Raw genomic sequence first — 20,710 nt, 5'->3', positions numbered from 1 at the left:
AATGTAGCTTTTTTTCTTTTTTTTAAAAGCCCTAACTAGCTGCTAAAGATCTTTTCAGCTCTTACCTTGCAGGTTCTTTCATTGTTTCTCTCTGCAAAGAATGTTTTTCAAGCCCTGAGTCTTTGCAGAGGTTTCCCATTGCTCTAACTTGCTCCGAATAAGTTTCTTTCCAAACCTAACTAGGTGCTAACAATGTTCCCAGCTCTTACCGGCTTGCAAGCTCTTTCATTGTTACTCTCTGAAATAATGTTTTCTAAGCCGTAAGTCTGCAGTTTCCCCCCATTGGTTTAATTTGCTCCAAATGTTTCTTTCCAGCCCTAACCAGGTGCTAACGATGTTCCTAGCTCTTACCCGCTTGCAAGCTCTTTTGTTGTTACTCTCTGTGAATAATGTTTTCCAAACCCTGTCTTTGTAGGGTTTTTTTTCATTGCTTTACTTGCGCCGAATATTTCTTTCAAGCCCTAAACAGGTGCTAATAATGTTCCTAGCTCTTACCCACTTGCAAGCTCTTTCAATGTTACTCTCTGTAAAGAATGTTTTCCAAGTCCTAAGTCTTTGCAAGTTTGCTCTACTTGCTCCAAATGTTTCTTTCCAGTTTCTAACGATGTTCCCAGCTCTTACTGGCTTGCAAACTCTTTCATTGTTACTCTCTCCAAATACATTTTTTTAAAGTCCTAACCAGGAGATAAAATCATTTGCTGGCTAATGAATACCTGGTAAGCAGATTCTTTTCCCTATTTTTCTCCCCCAAAACTAAGGTGCATCTTATACTCCAGTGCGTCTTATATTCTGAAAAACTAACTAACTAACTAACTAACTAACTAACTAACTAACTAACTAAATGCATTCACACATACATACATACATACATACATACATACATACATACATACATACTCACACTACTCTCAATGTGAAGAAGAGATACTGTCTTGAAATCTCTGTGTCTCCAATCTCTTTGCACTCTGGGGAAATAGAGGGGGTGGATAGAAAGAAAGGGAGCAATTTCTGCAGATAATGTATCCTTTGCTTGATACGTCCTCCCCCATACACTTGTCTTAGAGCAAAGAAATTGGAGAAGGATACTTGAAAACAATACAATGGTAATGGCAGGAGGAAAGAATCAGACAAAGGGTAATTTAAATACTTTAAGCTATCTAAATAATAATATTAATAATCTCTCATTATATGATATAAACATTATTGTACTGAATCAATATAATGTATCAAGTTGCATAACAATATATTACAGTTTTTAAAAAGAGGACCAATATATGCTTTTATAAAAATAAAAGAAAAAAGAACAAAAATCCATGGAAAAAATCCCTGCTTTCCATGGTAAGCCAAAAGATAACAATTGAATGCACATTAAAAGCTTGAGCTTTTGCTGCTTTTCCAAAGAAATATGAAGAGTGTACATTTTTCTCTAATGGAATCTGCAGCATCCTTGCAGTGGAATCTACAGCATCTTTACAAAATTATTATCCTAAAGTAATTGTGATAGCTAAACAAGTTTAGGACAGTTTATATAGGCATGCCTCAAATGAACAACAGGGCTGGCAGGAATGGATTTATTCCGCTTCAGTTGTGTATCTCAGATTTAGAAACAATGTTGTAGGATTCTTTCAAAACTATTGACCTGAGGCAGCTTGTCAAATCATAAAATGGCTGCCTCAGGTCAACAGCCATTTGTTAGGAAGTAAAGTGGATATGGTGCTATTTACTATCCAACCTCCCAGCTAACCATTCTTTAGCCCCATGTTACTTCAGTCCTATGACTGAAGACAACACAAAGGCAGTGATAAAGTATTCTTAGATACTTATGCCAAGTGCAGAGGTATTAATATTTAGGAGACATTTCCTATCACTGTTATGCCAGAATCATAGCAACACAATCCTGAGTTAAGTGATAACCTGTCTGAAGTTTTACTTCTAACTACACTACTTTCCTGGGCCCAGAAAAAATACTTTTTAGTTAACTTGATTGCCAGTTTGAAGCAAAGCTGACCCTATCACCCTGCTTTCCACATCCTGTTGCCAATCGTGTTAAACCACAGTTATTTCAGTTGTGAGTCACCTACGTAAAATGCCAAGCTATTTAGGAATCACAATTGCAGCTAATACATCAAATGATCACCAGGTTTACAGAAGGGCAGCCTAACCCTCCAGATCTGAGAGGACCAGCCTAGCCCCTCCAGATAAATGTATTAAGCACAAGGGTAGAAAACCTATTGATGCATCAACACAATGCATAATTTGAAGATGTTAACTCACTATAAAAACTCCCTAGGTTGCTTTGATTGAATAAAAGTAAAATGTATGCTTAGCAATGGGTTATATGGATCAGTAACTACGAAATTAAAGTTTCTCCATCCAATTTCAAGCCATACATAGCAAAAAAAACAAAGAAGCTGCATATTTTTATTTTCCTAAATTGCATCAAAAACAGCTACCTCAAACTCACATGTGCACACTTTCCATTACCCTAAGGCCAGGAACATGGAACTGAAACCAAAGTTAGAAGATGACAAGGAGAACCTCACCCTATTGTAAAACGAGATAGTCATACTTGCACAATAGAGACTTTAAAGATTTCAGTTGCCTATGCGCTCTTAAGAAAAGACACAAGTAGCTGATGGCCAACAGTATGAATTATGAAGCAGAAAAGCTCCAATTAAGTGCTGTACTGCATTTAGATATACTGTACACACATTTAAAACTGTATATTACTACTGTATATTTACTACTGTATATTAAAATTCAGCAGCTGTAAAATTAACGAGCAATCTTTCCATTTATAATATGGCAAAGAAAATGAATAAATAAGACTATTAAATCAAAGGAAAGGTAACTAGTGTAACGATTTAATCAATAATTAACATAAGCACTAATTTTTTAAATGTTTTCTTTTGTTATTTATCTCTGATCTAAATTCTTTTGTTATATCACCTCTGATATAAATTATATGGAAATAATATAACCAATTTGTTTGGTAATCATGACATCTTTCTCCTGTATGAATCCTTCTGTAAAGCATCACAACATCTTCTGATAATAATGAATGCCAAGTTTAAATATGTGCTAAACAAAGTTATTCTTTTTATCCTGAATTTTTCACCATTCAGTTTGATGACAGATTTCAATATTGTGAGAATGCCTTTTTCGAACAGCTGCAATTATACCTAGATGACTTTCCTGATCAACCGTTTTTATCGCATCTCTTATCAGGGTGCAAATTCTCTATTCCAATTCACTTCTCTATTTTAGCATAGATAATGTAGATAAACACACACACACACACCACACACACACACACACTTCCTCAGAAGGGAGAATTTTCTTCCATTACTAGAATCATTTATGAAGAAAGATTGGATTCTCAACATTTACTCTCTGTATGAATTGTTAAAAGATGCATCTCTGACTAAACTGGATAACCTAGCTACTCCTATGTTGAACTGGCTGAGTAGCTCCAACATTTTTCACTCTACTTTCAATTTATTTATGCACTGGGGTGATTTATGAAATATTTAAGAGGCACTTGTTGGAGTATGTGCACACACATGCCTACATCCTTGAATCTGCTTTGGAATACATTTCCCATGTCTCTCCCTGTATAATCTAAAAGATGTTCTTTTTGCCAAGTGGTTAATACAGCTGCCAAAGCAACCAAGCCAGCAGGGCAACATTTCAGTTTCCTCCAACAGGCCCAGGCACTGTCTCTAGTATGATGCCACTCCCATACAAAACACAAGCAAAAGGATTAGGCAACACTATACAAGTTCAACAGAGAAATAACTGCCCAGAGCACTTAATTATAAAAGAAGAGAGAAAAAATCAAAGGGGTTGAGAAAAGACGGAAGAATTGGCACATTCGAAAAAACTGAATGAAATCAATATATTGATGTATAGATAAAAGATACTCCACTGATTGGTGATTACATGGACATTTCCATGAAGTTCTCTTGACAGGTAGTTAGCCACTGACCTAGTCAGTCTTATAAATTCTTAATCTTGTCTACAAGCCTAATTTCCTGGTTTTCTTCCATCCAATTACTATCTATGTCCAGTCCTGCCTAGCTCTTTTCATTGAGCTACCTGATTGAGCTACACTTTTAAACTCAGCAATCCATTCCTTCTGTCTTCACTATGCAGAGAGATTATTGAGCCCTGAAAAAAAGCTAGATTATTACTTTATTCCATGGCTCTTTGATTCTGCAGCAAGATCACCATCTCAACCACCTCCCCTCAATATAAATAAACATTAAACACAAAGCAACACAAATCTCCTAATAACTTTTATCACAAAGCGTTGCAATATATAGTGAGTTCTACTAGGGTAACATTCTGGCTCAGCACCTGAGGAAAAAGTCAAGTCCTCAAGGCCTACCAGAAGATTAACAGGGTCAGGATTATCTTAAATCTCAGGGAAGATTAAGAGATTCCATTGGGCAGGCACCACAGCAGAGAAGACACAGCTCTTGGGTCTTACTAAATTATGCTGCTTCACAGAAGGCATTCTGAGCATGCCCAGTGTAGCATATTCATTTGCCACAAAATTGGTTTCTTATAATGATAGCTAGAAAAATAATACCTGATTCAATACTAGCAAGATAATTTATAAATAATTGTCTTTGAGGAACTTGCATGGCTATGCTTTTATTAAGAATCTTGTTTATCACCCGGTCTTTTCTTTTCTCCTTATTTTTTTATATTCTCTGGTTCAATGTTGGTTTTGGCTGCAATTGATTTCAGAAGCTGGTAGGAAAGGTATGAAGTAAAAATTCCCCACTGTGTATTTATTGTATCTCCTGTCCTTCAGCACTTGTCTCATGCCAGCCATTCAAGCATCCTCTCTGACCTGTGCTGCATTCTCACCAATATGAACCACAATCCTTTATTTTATTTATTTATTTGACAAATCTGTACAGGATAGTAGTTGTTTGGATAAACATAAGCCAAAAAAAAAAGTATGGGTAAATGAGGATAATAAGACAGTAGGACAGGGGCGGTAGGCACAAAGGTGCTCTTTACCCTTTACAGACCTCTTAGAAATGTGAAGAGGTTGACTGTAGATAGTTTAAGGTTAAAGTTTTGGAGAAGAAACAACAGAGTAAGTAATGCATTCCAGGCATTAATCGCCCTGTTGCTGAAGTCGTATTTTCTGCAGTTGAGTCTGGAGCGGTTTACATTAAGTTTGAATCTATTACATGTTCGTGTATTGTTGCAGTTGAAGCTGAAGTAATCATTGACAGGAAGGACATTTTGATATATGATTTTATGAATTACATCTAGATCAGATCAGAGGCCACATAGTTGTAAATTATTTTATCCTAATATTTCAAGTCTGGTGGAGTAAGGTACAGTGGTACCTCTATTTAAGAACACCTCTACTTAAGAACTTTTCTAGATAAGAACAGGGTGTTCAAGATTTTTTTTGCCTCTTCTTAAGAACCATTTTCTGTTTAAGAACCAGAGCCCAGAAAAATTTCCCAGGAAATTTGAGAGCAGTACTAAGGCCTGGTCAGTTTCCTGCCATTCCCCCTTTAAACGTGGCCATCTCAGGCTTTTCTGGGCTGCCAGAGGAGCTTTTTGGTGATGCTTAAGGAGGCTTTGGCAGTCCAGAGAGAATGGAGCATTTTCCTTTCTCAGTGCACTTGGAGAGGGAATAAACCACTTCGCTTTGGTTGCCTCCTGGAGTGTCTGGGTGCGGAAAGGGAAAAGGGAGCGCTTTGCCCTGGCTGAATCAACTCGGCTTCAGCCAAACTGAGGAGTCACCACAGTGAAGGCAAGGCACCGGCTACAAAGTGAGCAACCAAGAGAAGAGGAGAGCCCTTCAACATGGGAAGGAAGAGGAAGCAGGTAGCAGCAACAGCCACCTTTCGGTCAAAGGAACCTCCCCCCTCTCGCCTGCCTGGGTTTCTCTCTCTGGTGCAGTGTATGGGAGCCAGCCTCATGTCGGGTATATGGGAGGTGTGTGCTTCTCCTCACCACCTCAGAGTCCCTCTTTTTTTTTTTAAGCCTTAAAGTTTTGGATTTTTTTATTCACCTCACCTCATCTTTTTCCTTCGGCAACGACTGCCCTCCTCCTCTTCTTTCTCCTCCTCCTCCCACCCAAATTCTGAGCTTTTATTTCTTTCCTAATGGGCTTGCATGCTTTATTTGATTTTACATTGATTCCTATGGGAAAAATTGCTTCTACTTACAAACATTTCTACTTAAGAACTTGGTCACGGAACGAATTATTTTATTTTATTGTGAGCAGAGGTGTGGAGGACTCTTCTTGTGAAATATTTCTGGACTCTCTATATTGTATTAATGTTGGATATGCAATGTGGGTTCCAGGCAGGTGAGTGGTATTCCAGAATTAATCTAACAAATGTTTTGTAAGCTCTGGTTAGCAGTGTAATATTGCCAGAGAAGAAGCTACACAAGATTAGATTAATACTTCTTAGTGCTTTTTTGCCAATGTTGTTACAGTGGGCTGCGACCTACTATTTGACCCATGTCTCTGTCACATTATTCCTCCAAACCTTCCCATCGCCAACTGCAGTTCTCTCACATCTCTCACATTGTTATGTACCCTTGCTCATCTGTGGCAAAAGCTTACACATTTCCCTGACATATGTCGCATTCTTCCTGATCCTATGTACTCTCCCCATTGCTTCTTGTACCTCTCATGCACCTTTTCTGACCTGCACCACACCCTACCCCACCCTCCCTACATCTGTCTTTGTGACAACTGGTTTTATCTTATGCTGTGAGTATTCCAGGCAATATTCTCTTATGATTATACTTTTAACAAAAGTTACGTTTAACTGCTTGTTATTGTTCCAGTCCACACATTTCTCTTGAGAGTAGTATTACTCACCTGAAACATACATTTCTTGCCCCAAGAGGAATATTAATGTCAGACCAGTAGAAATAAATTGCCACCATTTTTCTCAAAGGCATTACAAAACCACCTGTCGTCTTATTAACTCCCTGTATTCTCACAGAACAAGGAATATGATTTCAAATTAAAATATCAAGATTCACTTCTATTAGCATTGACATGTATATGTTTTTGTCTTTTTTAATGTACTTTTTAAATGTTTTGTCTAGTTGTTTTGTCTTTGTAAAACTTTTTAAAAAGTTTGTACTTTAATTTTTAGAATAAAATAAAATTTAATAATAAAAAAGAGATTCACAAACTAAACCAGATATAAGCAAACAAAGAATAAGAAACTAATTGTAATTTCCCACAAAAGTCAACTTCTACTTTTTCTGTACCTCTCATTTTTTCTTTTCTGTTCAGCAATATAATTTGAAAATAGTTATTTTGGTGTTGCCATTTTTAAATAAATAAGGCTGACCTGTATGCATATGTATATATAAAACTGTATTTAAAAAAAAAAAAAAAAATTAAACTAGGATAAAAATCAAAGCAAATTAATACAGTATAAAGTAAGAAAAAGATAAAATAAGAAAAAAAATCAAAGACAAAGCTAAAAAATGCAAAACAGGACACCAGAACAGTTAAAAGTAAAATAGAAAAGAAAAAAAATGCTAGAGAGTAATAGTTCCAATCTTCTTTACAACAATTATTTGTTTGTTTGTTTATTAGACTCGGGAAGGCTCACAGCATATAATATAACAATACAGTACAACAGCAAATCCAATTAAATTTAAAATTACAATCTAAAAATTCAATATTTAAAAACAATCATACCAGTTCAATCATACAACATACAGTACATCGCATTTCAATTATAAATTTACCTGTTACTATAATCTATCCTGTATAATCACCAAAACCATCAATCATTAAGTTCATTTCTTGTCTATTTCACACAAAAGGTTTAATAAGGGGGTTCCAGTCAGCAAATGTAGATATTCTTTTCTCTGATCAAAGAAATGGATTTAGCCATCTCAGCAAATTCTATTATTCTCATCAACTATTCCTGCCACAAGCAAGAAAAATAAACTACCCATCTCAATAAGAAAATTACACAAAAAAAATTGCTCTGGCGGAAAAACAAAAAAGGCCAAATAACGAACTTCAAAAACCGCTACAAAAGCAAATGCCAGGAAATAAGAGCAGAACGTCACAACTACCACAGCAAAAAAGAGGAAAACTTCCTGCGCACCAAATCTAACCAAGCCTTTATAACTTTGTCAATATCAAACTTGAGGACTCTAGACCTATCCCACCCCTTGTAGAATCCAACAACAAAGAATACCACAATGATCCTTCCAAGGCCAACCTTCTAAACTCTTTCTTTGGCTCTATCTTTGTTAACAGTAACAGCTCATCCCCCAATTTCACTCCAAACTCTCTCAACGACCCAACCCAAATAGGCTTCACTGTAGACTGTAGACTGTGTTAAAAAAGTATTACGGGACCTCAAACCTTCTCTATCAGTCAGACCAGAGAGTCTACGTGCATACTTCCTAAAAAAGCTTTCTTCTGCTATAGCCGAACCACTAAGCATAATCTTTGAAAAATCCTTCAGGACTAGCACACTTCCCAAACTATGGTCAAAAGCAATGGTCATCCCCATCTTCAAAAAAGGAGACCCCTCTCTTTGATAACTACAGACCAATATCTCTATGCTGCGTCTCATGCAAAATCATTGAATCTGTTATAAATCAATCAATTATTCTCCACCTAGAATCTAATAACCTACTCTCTAGCAAACAATTTGGATTCAGAAGAAAATTATCCTGCAACCTGCAACACCTTCACTGCAAAAACATTTGGGCTACCTAACTTGATCAAGGAAAATCCATAGATGCAATTTACATCGACTTTGTTTCAGTGGTCCATGATAAACTACTCCTTAAACTCAAATCCTATGGTATCTCAGGATCTCTCTACAGGATCCCTCCACAGCTGGATTACAGCATTCCTGTCAAACAGACAAGTTGTTAAAATAGGAAACGCCATATCCACCCCCATCCCTATTAAAAGCGGCATCCCCCAAGGCAGCGTTTGGGGACCAACACTCTTCATTCTCTACATCAATGTGATATGACCTTTGCGATCATATCACAAGCAACTGTGTTCTCTTCGCCAATGATGTAAAACTCTTCAACACCACGGACAACATAGCTGTTCTCCAAAAACCCCTAGACTTTGTCTGACACCTGGCAACTCCAAATCTCAACCAACAAATGCTCTGTCCTCCACATCGGTAAAAAGAATCAGAACTTCAAATATAAACTGAATAATTAAAATCTCACAGACAACCCCCATTCAGTATTTTTTTTCAAATAATGATTTTTTTTTTCTTTTGGGGAGCATTTGCTCCATTCATGTTCCATGGGGTGCCTTAGCGATGGAAGGCCCTGGAAAGCGTAGTGCAGTGCCAGCCTCACCTCACCAAAGCCTCCCAAGGCCTCCAGCAGTCTCTGAAATATCCCAAGCTCTGTTTTCTACCATTTAGAATCCCAGAGCTTCTCTCACCAGATCCCTGCAAGCAGGCTTCTAGGATTATAAATTAATAAGCACTGCTCAATTCATTTAAATTGCAGCACTTGATAAATTAAACATACAACTTACGACCAAGTGGCTACCAAGCTGGTGAATACATCAAGAGAAAGCAAGGGGTACTAGTATACTGACTCTTGATGCAAGATTAAAGATTTTATACAACCCTTGTTTTTTCTTTACAAAAGGATGACGAGGATAAAATTATTAAATGCTAACTTCACACAAAGTTACTTATTTAAAAAGTTGTAGTCAAAACAATAATATATGAATTTTGTAGTGAGCAAGTATGGTAAGGTTCAATAATAACTAAACAAAGCAATTTTCTGATAAGGTGATTACAGATCAAAAGTTTGATTTAAACTCGGTTTTTGTTATTCTTATTATTTTAATATATTTCACTTCATATCTTATTATAGTTTTATGTTATTTCACATATTAATGTTTTAAATATATAGATAAAATAACCGCCTAATATCTCTCTGAAGCTACTGACACCAGAAACATTTTGCTGATGACAACGTGAGTGAATCAGCATTTACTTGCCAGTGACAATTTTTCATTTAAGATTTTACAAAGTTTCCAGATACAATTAGAAAATTAAGTGGAGAAAACTAATATGAAGTATTGTAAAATACTTGACTATAAGGAGATGTGCTGATAAAAATATTTGTATGTGATATGAAATATTTGGCTCAGGAATAAATCATATCAATATTACCAGCTTAATATATTTGCACCAATTCATCTTCTAATATCATAGTAATAGAAACAAGTTTTAGGACTGCAAGGGCCCGACTTTACTTTTAAAAAGAGTTCTAACACTTATTATAGTGCCGCAAACATCTGTATACCATTCTCTAGTCTCAAATAATCCACACTTTTATCACACACAAGCAATATAATACCTGGTTCTCATCCTAGCACAATACTACCTTTTCCTGAACAATCAAAATTTAATAAATATACTATTCTGTACTTATTAAAGCAAAGTTATAGGTGAAATGACTGATATTAATATACATGTTCATTAAACTGTTATTATCTAAAATTAGTCAACTTTTACCAAACACGATGAATAAACTATAATTGATAACTATAATTTACGATTACTTAATCAACTGGATAATGATTCCAAAACAGGCTCTAACGCAAATATTTATAAATATTGCACTGACATGATTTTTCCTTCCTCACCAATAGGAGATACCCTCCATACATATTATCTAAAAGAATATGTTTTTGTTCTAACAATATTGTTTTTGCTGTAGGTAAATATAATTGCTGGGGACATGGGGGCTCAGTGGCTAAGACACTGATCATGTCGATTAGAAAGGTCGGCAGTTCAGCAGTTTGAATCCCGAGAGCCACACAAGGGAGTGAGCTCCCATTGCTTGCCCCAGCTTCTGCAAACCAAGCAATTTTAAAGCATGTAAAAATGCAAGTAGAAAAATAGGAAGCACCTCGGTGGGAAGGTAACAGCATTCTGTGCGCCTTCAGCATTTAGTCATGCCAGCCACATGACCATGGAATGTCATTAGCACTGGCTCTTCAGTTTAGAAACAAAGATGAGCACCTCCCCCTAGAATCAGGAATGACTAACATGTATGTGCAAGGGGTATATGTACCTTTACCTTAAATATAATTGATACAGTAATTTGTTGAACTCATATAATTAACTTTTTTTTCTATCTTGAATAAGAGCTTAAGAAAAATAACCATGCAATGTTAGCTAGGTGATGTTCAGTTTGAAAGCTTCCACACCCCCAGCAGAAAACACTGATTCACTGAACCAAAACACTGTGTGTTTTATCTATTAAATATTTGAATTCAGGTGCAAGATCTTTTATCTTCACATTTCTGTCAAAATAAGAAAAAAAAGAAGAAATGTTGGCTTGTATAAAACCACCCAGTCGGTTCATCATTGCTAAACCTGCTGCATTTGGCTGCTGCTGTTTCCTGCTTCCTCACTGCAGAACCACCAAGGGAAGTGAAGGGACGTGCAGGGGTACAGCTTCTCTTACTGCTAAAACATTCATGTTTCCTTCATCTGCAGAACAAAATAAACACTCCTCACTTGTGCGATATGTATCATTCATAACTTGTACATCTTCCAGAGAGTACTACAAAACCAATACAATAAAATTTATATCGCAATGCCGTTAGCATGAAGAGTGTGAAACATACTAGAAAATAAGGTATTTTATCACCAAACTTTTCTCTAGTTCTATCACATCCCATTCTATTTTCAAAATGCAAGAACTCATTAAATGATTAGTGCATATCTTGAAATTTGTCACATTTTCCTGATAAACTTTTTTTTACAGATCTGTGTCCTAGGAACCGTTTATGATTGGCTATTGCAAAATATACTGCAATATTCTGCAGAAAATACGACTTCAGCAACAGAGTAATCAATACCTGGAATGTACTACCTGATTCTGTGGTTTTTTCCCCAAACCCCAAAAACTTTAATCTTAGATTATCTACAGTCAACCTCACCCCATTCCTAAGAGGTCTGTAAGTGGCATTCACAAGTGCACCCTTGTGCCTACTGTCCTTGTCCTAATGCCTAATTTACCTAAACCTGTATTCCCAACATACTAGCAGGCTTCCAAATTCTGGTGTTCCTTCAAATTCTCAGCTCAACAGTCAACAGGATGCTTCAGAAAAAGTCCTGACACTGTATATATTGTTACAATGCTCTTTTTTAGTCCAAGGTTGCAAAATCAAACAGAAGAGACCTTGAATCAAAAAAGATAATTTCACTTCTAACAAGAATGTGTCAAAAACCAAAACCATAAGATCTAGGTTTGGTATAATTTAAACTACAGCTTATCAAGAGGTGAATTAGTTTTAATTTAATTAATTTTAATTTAATTTCCAATGGCTGGACATACAGTACCTCTCTTTTTTTCTTTAGTAGGATTGCTAATTTATAAACGTCCCTATCCACTACTTCTAATTAACTACAACTTGTCAAATTACCCAAAATTTACACAGGAATGCTAAAATATATTTCACATTAAGCTATGAGCTGTGTCAGCTTTGTTTATCAAAAAAAAAAGCACATTACACACACATCAAGATTCTGAATTATGACTTTATATTCTATAGGAACCAGGCCTATCATAGGCTACCTATGGTTTACCATATTTTACAAAAAATAGTTCAATTATTTCAATTAATTCAGCAAACTCGGATTAATCGGAGCAGAAAGGGAAGTTTTTGAATTCTTCCAACTGCTTCAGAAAAAAGGAGGGATGGGAAAACTGAAAAGAGTCTATACTCATTTCTATAATAAATAAACAAGCATTATTAGCATGTCTGCACACAATCATGCTATTAAAATGTGTATTCTATAAGACTTTGCTTATTATGAAATAAACTTCTATCATTTTTAATTTTAGGGTCTACGTTAATAATTTTGCTTTGCAAGTCTTCCATAATTTGGCAACAATAATATTTTATTTCATTTCATTTCAGTTTGAGTTTGTTCAGAATGACTTCTCTCTTTTTATAAGACCTAAGAATTCTTGTTCCATTGAATAATACATTTTCTTAATCTCACATAATTCTTCTTTAAAACATTTCATTGTTTAATGTTCATATTAATTAACACTATGCCTTTTTAAATCTGAGTCTTCGGAGAGGGGCGAAATACAAATCTAATAAACTAAATGCCTATTATTTGTTTTTATTATGGTTGGCAATTTATAAAATCTAAGGTTGTACAGAAATCTATATTGAAAGCCAAAAAAGGATTTTATGGGGACATTCACTTAGTGTCTTACAGAAATGAATCTTTACCCAACACTGAATTTCCTTTCAATCTTGGGAAAAGATGTGTTTAATTTAAAGCATTCCCAATGGATGTTATGTGCATGCCCACATGAGCAACATTTATTAGTACTGTGCAGAAATTAAATCCAGGTCTTTATACAGCTGGAACAAAATTATTTTTACATTTGGAAAAGAATAAAGATATTAATCTAATTGGTTAGTTACAAATGTGGTTTTAATTTGTCTATATATTGACTTATCTTCATAAGTCTTATAGAATTAACTTAGTATATAGTACATATGAATTTATATCTTTAATTCCAATAGAAATAAGCATAACTTTTCTACAAACTTATTTTCAAATCATTTTCTTTTCTCTATTTTTACCAAGAAAGACAGATGAAGTTTGCAGGCATTTTCTACATTATTTTACTAAATTACATTAAGTATGTTCTTTATCAGGAATATATTGGAATGATTTGACCTATATTAATAATGCATTATTTGTTGCCACATTTTAAAAATATTACACAAATATTTTTGTTTCTTTTTTCTATTCCATATTTTCTTTAGATTAAAACTTATTTTAACCTAAAATCTATTCATTTTGGAAGAATGCTGAGCACTATGTGTATTTTACTAATGTTTAAGATAAAGATATGTTCTTTAAAAATATTTTAAATTAATAGTCATGGAAATCAAACCACCACCCTCTGTTGTTGTTTTCTAAAAAGACATATCATCTAGCCAATATCTTGGGTAAAGTGAAACAAAGACCCTACCAATTAGGATAGAAAGGCAGCATGGCATTATGGCAATTTCACCTGAACAGAAAGATGTCATACTTTTAGTAATCTAAATTTATCTACTGTAAATGTTGAAGAGATAAATTGTGCAAACAAAATATTTAAACATATTCCTGAAAATAATTTACACAGTACGTAATAGGGTAAATGTTACATTATACTAAAATTTTAATTTGCTCAGCCTGATTTCAAATTCAATTTGGTCTTCCTAAATTATAACAGTGATAGCATGTTCACCTTAAGCATGTTTTTAATGGCTTAATAGGAAGCAAACATATAGGCTGTTTCCAAAACCACTTGTATGCTCTAATGCAGTGTTTCCCAACCTTGGCAACTTGAAGATATCTGGACTTCAACTCCCAGAATTCCTCAGTCAGCGTTTGCTGGCTAGGGAATTCTGGGAGTTGAAGTCCAAATATCTTCAAGTTGCCAAGGTTGGGAAACACTGCTCTAATGGAATCTATGACAGAAGTAATAGAAGAAAAATCATAATTTATTTTTTTAAAGCTCAAGAATATAATATCTTTAAATGAACATTTCAGGCATACAGTGTTCCCTCGATTTTCGCGGGGGATGCATTCCGAGACCGCCCGCGAAAGTCGAATTTCTGCGAAGTAGAGATGCGGAAGTAAAAACACCATTTTTGACTATGGACAGTATCACAAGCCATCCCTTAACACTTTAAACCCCTAAATTACTATTTCCCATTCCCTTAACAACCATTTACTCAGTATTATTACTGGTACTCACCATTGAATAAGACACTTAGTGATCCTGATATTTATAAACATAGTTATTTATTAACAATAATTATTACTATTTTGTTATTTATTTGCAAAAATTATTAACATAACTAAGGATCTTCTTCAATCACCACTTCATCGGGGACTTCTGCAATGGTCGCTGAAGGCGATGGCGTGACAGACCTCTTGGTTTTCGTGATGAACATAGTTATGGGTAGTTGTTGGCACAGTTTCTTTTTCTGGGTAACATGGCTCTGTGCAACAATGTTATCAAGGGAGGCCTTAAAGGGTATAGAGTGAGTCATGTTGGGATCCCAAAGTTCCAAAATCTGTTGGAGATGTGCAGCACTTCTGCAAGCCGTTCAAGCATTAGGCCAACCTCTTCTTCTTCCCCAGCTCATTCAGCTTCTTCTTCCTCCTCTTCTTCACTCGCTGACCTTGTCAGATCTTTGTCACAGATGATGTCATACCAAACGGCTAAGCCATGGAGAAATATCGGTAGCTGAGCAAGCAATTTGTTGCCACAGTTATGTTCATTTTTGCTTGACTCTGCTGGGCAGCGCAATTGTTTTTGGTTTTTTTACATGATTTTTCTCTGACTTTTAAACATTTTAATACAGTTTATTTATTCTGTTTTTTTCATGAATTCTCTGATAATTCCCTGATATTTCCCGAACCGCCGATTTCCCTGATAATTCCCTGATTTCCCTGTTTTCCAGGTTTGCTGGACACCTGAGAATTATATGTTTTATTGGTGTAGGGAGCATAGCAGGTGGCTAGAAGAATTATACTGAGAAATTGAAATGGTGTATTATTTCAGACGTTAAGCAATGATTTTTGGATGTATAATCCATTCTGGAAGAAAAGTACTCTTTACTAATCAAAAGATGAAACAATAGGTACTATTTCAACAGTTTTTTTTAAGATATCTTACAATAATATATTGTATTTGATTATATTATAACATCATATGTATCTATATTTAAACCAGAGACATTAAAAATATAAGGTACCGTATGCTGTTGGTATTTCAACTTTTTTTATTTTATGTGGTACTTTACTACTTTGCCCATTGCTCATTATTTCTTTAAAGTTTTTTTAATTGTTTGAAACCAATCAATGAAAAAATAACATATAACATAAGTGGGCAATGCTTTGGTTTTAAAGGCAAAATTGTTTCAAGTGCACATATGTAACATTTATCCCCTTAAACTAAATGTGCCCTTTCCTAGATTCCATAACAAATTGAATCTGGAAAAAGACAGTTGCTTTAAGGAATTATAGATTGAGCATATATTATATGCATGTATAATTATAGAGCATATTCTCCATATGCTCTAAGGTACTCTTCTGTTTCTGAATTCAAATCATATCCCAACTTTACATAAATCTACATTTTGCAAGAAATTCTGAACTATTTGTGTTATGAGTCTAATTCATGCCCTATTTGCAATATATAGTCAACCAGGTGTGTGTAGAGTCAGTTAAGCAGCTTACTCCGCCTTATCAAATCAGGTGTTGCAGCTGAAGTCACATGGCAGATATTTTTAAAGTTTCTGTGAAAATTCTAAATGTGACAATTAGTTTGTGTTTAGTTTTGATGTTTAAGAAACCATATTGACTTGATGTACATTAATCTAACTTTTTGAAAATCACATATTTAAGAGGCACTGAACTGCAAGATGAGCAGCAAATAAATCTGATAAATAAATAAATAGATAAACTATGGAGAAAATCTCTCTTTCCAATGTTGGGATGGCTATGACAAAAAAACGGAGAAGGGGGCTTACTCAATTTTTAAAAAAAATGTTCTATGGCTATTCTTCAAATCAATACCATTATTGTTTCATTGGTGAATATAAAATATCTCCAATAAATTACTATCCCAAAAAATGTAAGCACTTAAAGTGTCAAAAATCTCCTTGTGAATATATATATATCAATACTTTAGGGAGTGCACTAACATTGCTTTAAATCACCAGTAGTCTGCAAGCCCTTTTGACATCATTGCTATATTTTCTTTCATTCCTTACATTCAAACTAAAAGTGTAATACTATCTCTGTACTCAAATACTGCTGAGGACTCAATTCTTCTAATATACAAAGTCTTGTATAATCAGGAGTCTCAGAGAATGGGAAAATTCCTTTCCAATCAAACCCACAAGTTAAAATACACTCGAGTTTCATAGAAAATGTTTCAGAACATTCTTTAAGTAAAGTGTTGCTTCCTTTCATATTCTCCGTCTATTAAATATCCCTTAATATTTAACTTCTTCAATAATTAAAGAAACATCCATGTGATTCCAGCCAAAATTCCAATTGTGCTGATAGCAAGTGATATAAAAATTTATTACATAATGTCTGTCACTATAGCAAAACAATACAGAAATGAAGCACAATTTGATACAAGCAAAATTAAAACAGACATTAAAACAGCATATTAATTAAAAATATTGAAGAAAAAAATTGGAAAATGTTTTCAGCCTATTATAACTGTCAGGCAAGGAAGGACTGAGGAGAGAAATCTGCCAAAGACTTCTTAGGGAATGTTATGCTACTTTTAAAAACTAAAAATTTGCTTTCTGATTGCAAAACTTTTCAACTCTCACAAGAGCTCCATCACAACAAAATCACATAAGGTTGCAATCCTACATATACGTATTATGATGGAATAATTTACTCCATTAAACATAGAAAAAAATTCTCCTGAACACCAGTAAACAGTATTACACAAACAGACCTATACTTTGCAGTGCAAACTCCACCTTCTCTTGCCACAACCATAGGCCTAAGACAGACCAGATGGCACATGCAAGCCAATATTTAACTGTCTCTCAATGCCCCATTAGAGCACATCTATTTATTTATTTATTTGATTGGATTTCTGTGCTGTCCTCCACAGACTCAGGGCGGCTTACAAGAATCTAATTATTCAGATCTTAAGGTTTCCCCAAAGACATAATGAAACATGAAATATTTATTTAAATTAGTAGAAATTACCAATATTTGTCAAGGTAAACTTAAAAATAAATCCAAACAAAAATATATTTTTATTGTTTTAATATTTTTTTAAATTGTTTTCATTGCTTTATCATTTTAGAACTGTAAACCATCCAGCGAGTTAAATGGCTATAGAAATCTAATAAATACCTAAAATATTTAATACCTACTTTATTAGAAATTGAATAATTTTATAGACCTAGATTGACCATCACAAAATAAGTTGTTTCACCTTTTCGACCCTTTAGCAATTTCTAAAAAGCAACCCAGTTAACCAAAATGCTGCTGCTTCTGACCTCCCCATTTCCCCCAAAAGAAACACAATTCTTTCATTCCATCTAACATATGCCGCTTATTCTCTCTGGTATGTTCAATTTCTTTAAAGTACTCCCTTCTCTGAAAAAACAAATCCCATAATTTCCCCCCCTAATAGATACTAACGCATCTACTACAGCTGACAGTCTCTTCACATGTCTCCAAACTGTGACAGCCTCCAAAGTGATTTTTGACCTGCACATATCTTGGACTATAAACACTTAATTGTTCCTAGTTCACAGATGATGGGAATCATAGCTGTGTAAATTCAGAGGACGCCAGTCGGGGTCCAAGCACCGTGTACATTTTCGGCGCCACTTTTCCCGAACTGACAACACATGCACACGTGCGCGCTTCCCTACTTACTTGGAACGGAGGTCCGTGGCCCATGGGCCGATAAGTACCAACCCCAACTGGACTGGGTCCTCGCAAAAGCCCGCTTCCCGGTGCTGGGACAACAGGCGAAGGGACGCCCGCTGTCAGCGAGACAGCCGCCGATGGTCCCTCCGGGGGCGGCGGAGTCAGGGGAAAACCGCCGCGTCCGGCCATAGGAGCTGTTGGCTGGAGGCAACGGCTGCAGAGAGCTCAAGCGCGTCCGAGAGAAGGAAACAGCGCTAGTTTAATAGACGGAGAAGGCAGTTCAGTACATGCCACGGACTCCTCCTCTGGGGCCGCCCCCTCTCAACCGCCTGAGCCCAACCTGGCCCTGCGGCGGGGACAGCGGGGGAAGGAGGAGGAGGAGACAAACAAGCGCCTCTCGGGGCGGTGCGACGAGCCAGCGCCGCCGCTCAGAGGCGCCAAAGAACCGCCTTGGGAACCGACAGGCGATCTGGTCACGAGGCGCGCGCGTTCGCTGCCGCCTCGCCCCGGACCGAGCGCGTGAGCAACTCGCTTGGAGGTTTGCGCTCCAGAGTCCTTCTTCTCCTGGCGCCGGCTGGGGAGATTTTATTTTTATTTTTTTCCCCTTCCCGTGAAATTGGATGAGAATGGTTGGGAAAAAATGTGGAATCAATTTTTTTTACGTCAGGCATCAAGACAGGCGGTATTACAGAGGATGCCAGTTGTTGAGCCAGCAAAAGAATTTGTGACATAAAAGTGTAATTGCGCCGCAGGGTCCTATTCTGCCTCAGGAAAAAGGCCAGCAAATGTGTTGCTCTATGCTTTTCATACTTTTGTTAGTCAAAATGGTTTGTGGATTATTATTCCCAGAATGATGTGCATTGAGCATCACCAATCATAAAAAGCAAAGTCACTCAATATCTGTAGCAGGCACATTTTGGATTTCAGGTGATGCTTTGGACGGTGGGTTTCTTCATCTCAAATGGCCTGAACTTCAGAAGGACACTCCATTCCTGTGGCCTGTTGTCTGCAGGAGATAAAAGAAGCAGAAGTGCATTAAGGTGGAGTTCAAGTGGGAGCCATCAATAATGACAGAGCTTCATAATCTGCTAACAACACTGCTGGAGTAGGAATGCTGATGACAAGTTACTGTGACCAGCAACACCTCAAAATACCCTGGGTGGCAGAAGAAAAAATGAGTTGAAGTTCTGCTTCTGGTGAAAAGGCACTTTATGTTCTATCTAGAAGATGGTGATCTTCTAGATAGAACATAAAGTGCCTTTTCACCAGAAGCAGAAAAACTCTGATGGTCCTATCAGAGACAGAATCAACAACACCAAGCTGGCAGAACCCAGCCTCTTTTCCAGGTTTAATTTGGCATTCTTTCTCTCCCTATCTTCATCCCTCTTCAAACCCAAGTATATTATTATTTTATTAACCTTGTAAATATCTCCCAATTCCAATTTATTTATTAAACTTGTATGCCCAGCTCATCCAAAGATGACTTCCAACGATCCTGTATCTCTCACAACTAATCAGAACAAGGAAATTAGAATAAAAACCAAAATTTTATAATATACAGTATAAGAAACATATGATTTGGACAGTTGCTTCAGAAGACAGTCATCAGACTGATTCCTCTGCAGTGGGTTGGGCTATATCAACATGTGGACAGGATTTTCTGTCCTGCTTTGAGTGGGTTTTTTTCATTGAACAACTTTGCTTTCAGATTAAATATGTGCAATCTTCAGATGCACAATAAGAAAAGCACCATATTTTTCAGAATATCAAGATTTCAAAACACTTTTGTCCTCCCTGATCCCAGAAATACTCTTGTGCACTCCGTTTTTTTCCAAAGATGAGCAATTTTTCACCTGAAAGGGGGGGGGGGGGGGCTTTTTTTGCAAAAAAATGGTGTGTGCAAAGAGTCTCAAGACTGGTGGAAGGCAAAATGCTCCGTTTTTCACTCATTTGGGAGGGGAGGTATAATTTTTTTTACACCATACATACATAGAATAAGAAAACAGCATCAGTGCCTAAAAATAGCAAGGTATAACATTTCCTTCTCACATTAAATATTTTAAGGAACATCATGCATTTTACATTTAAACAATCCTTTCCTCATTTCTCAACTATTTAAATTAGCTAAATATAGAAACATTAATCTATAGAAATCACAAGATAACAATTCACTATTAATCCATCTGTACATATATAATTTCCTTATTTACTAATATCTATTAATATTCCCT

General features: G+C 35.9%; 1 protein-coding gene across 1 annotated transcript in view; it reads right to left on the bottom strand.

The window, feature by feature from the left end:
• Positions 1–18,736, bottom strand: part of SMARCD2 (SWI/SNF related BAF chromatin remodeling complex subunit D2) — a 51,874-nt gene extending 33,138 nt beyond the window's left edge. Inside the window, exon 1 of the mRNA XM_070766971.1 lies at positions 18,486–18,736. Within this exon, the coding sequence (XP_070623072.1) occupies positions 18,486–18,668 (183 nt within the window). The 5' untranslated portion in view covers positions 18,669–18,736. The remainder of the gene's footprint in view (positions 1–18,485) is intronic.
• Between the last annotated feature and the right edge of the window lie 1,974 nt (positions 18,737–20,710).

This window comes from Erythrolamprus reginae, chromosome Z, assembly GCF_031021105.1.
Source record: "Erythrolamprus reginae isolate rEryReg1 chromosome Z, rEryReg1.hap1, whole genome shotgun sequence".
NCBI classification, from domain to species: domain Eukaryota; kingdom Metazoa; phylum Chordata; class Lepidosauria; order Squamata; family Dipsadidae; genus Erythrolamprus; species Erythrolamprus reginae.
Note: the sequence above shows the minus strand (reverse complement) of the source record. Positions and strands in the feature narration are given on the sequence as shown.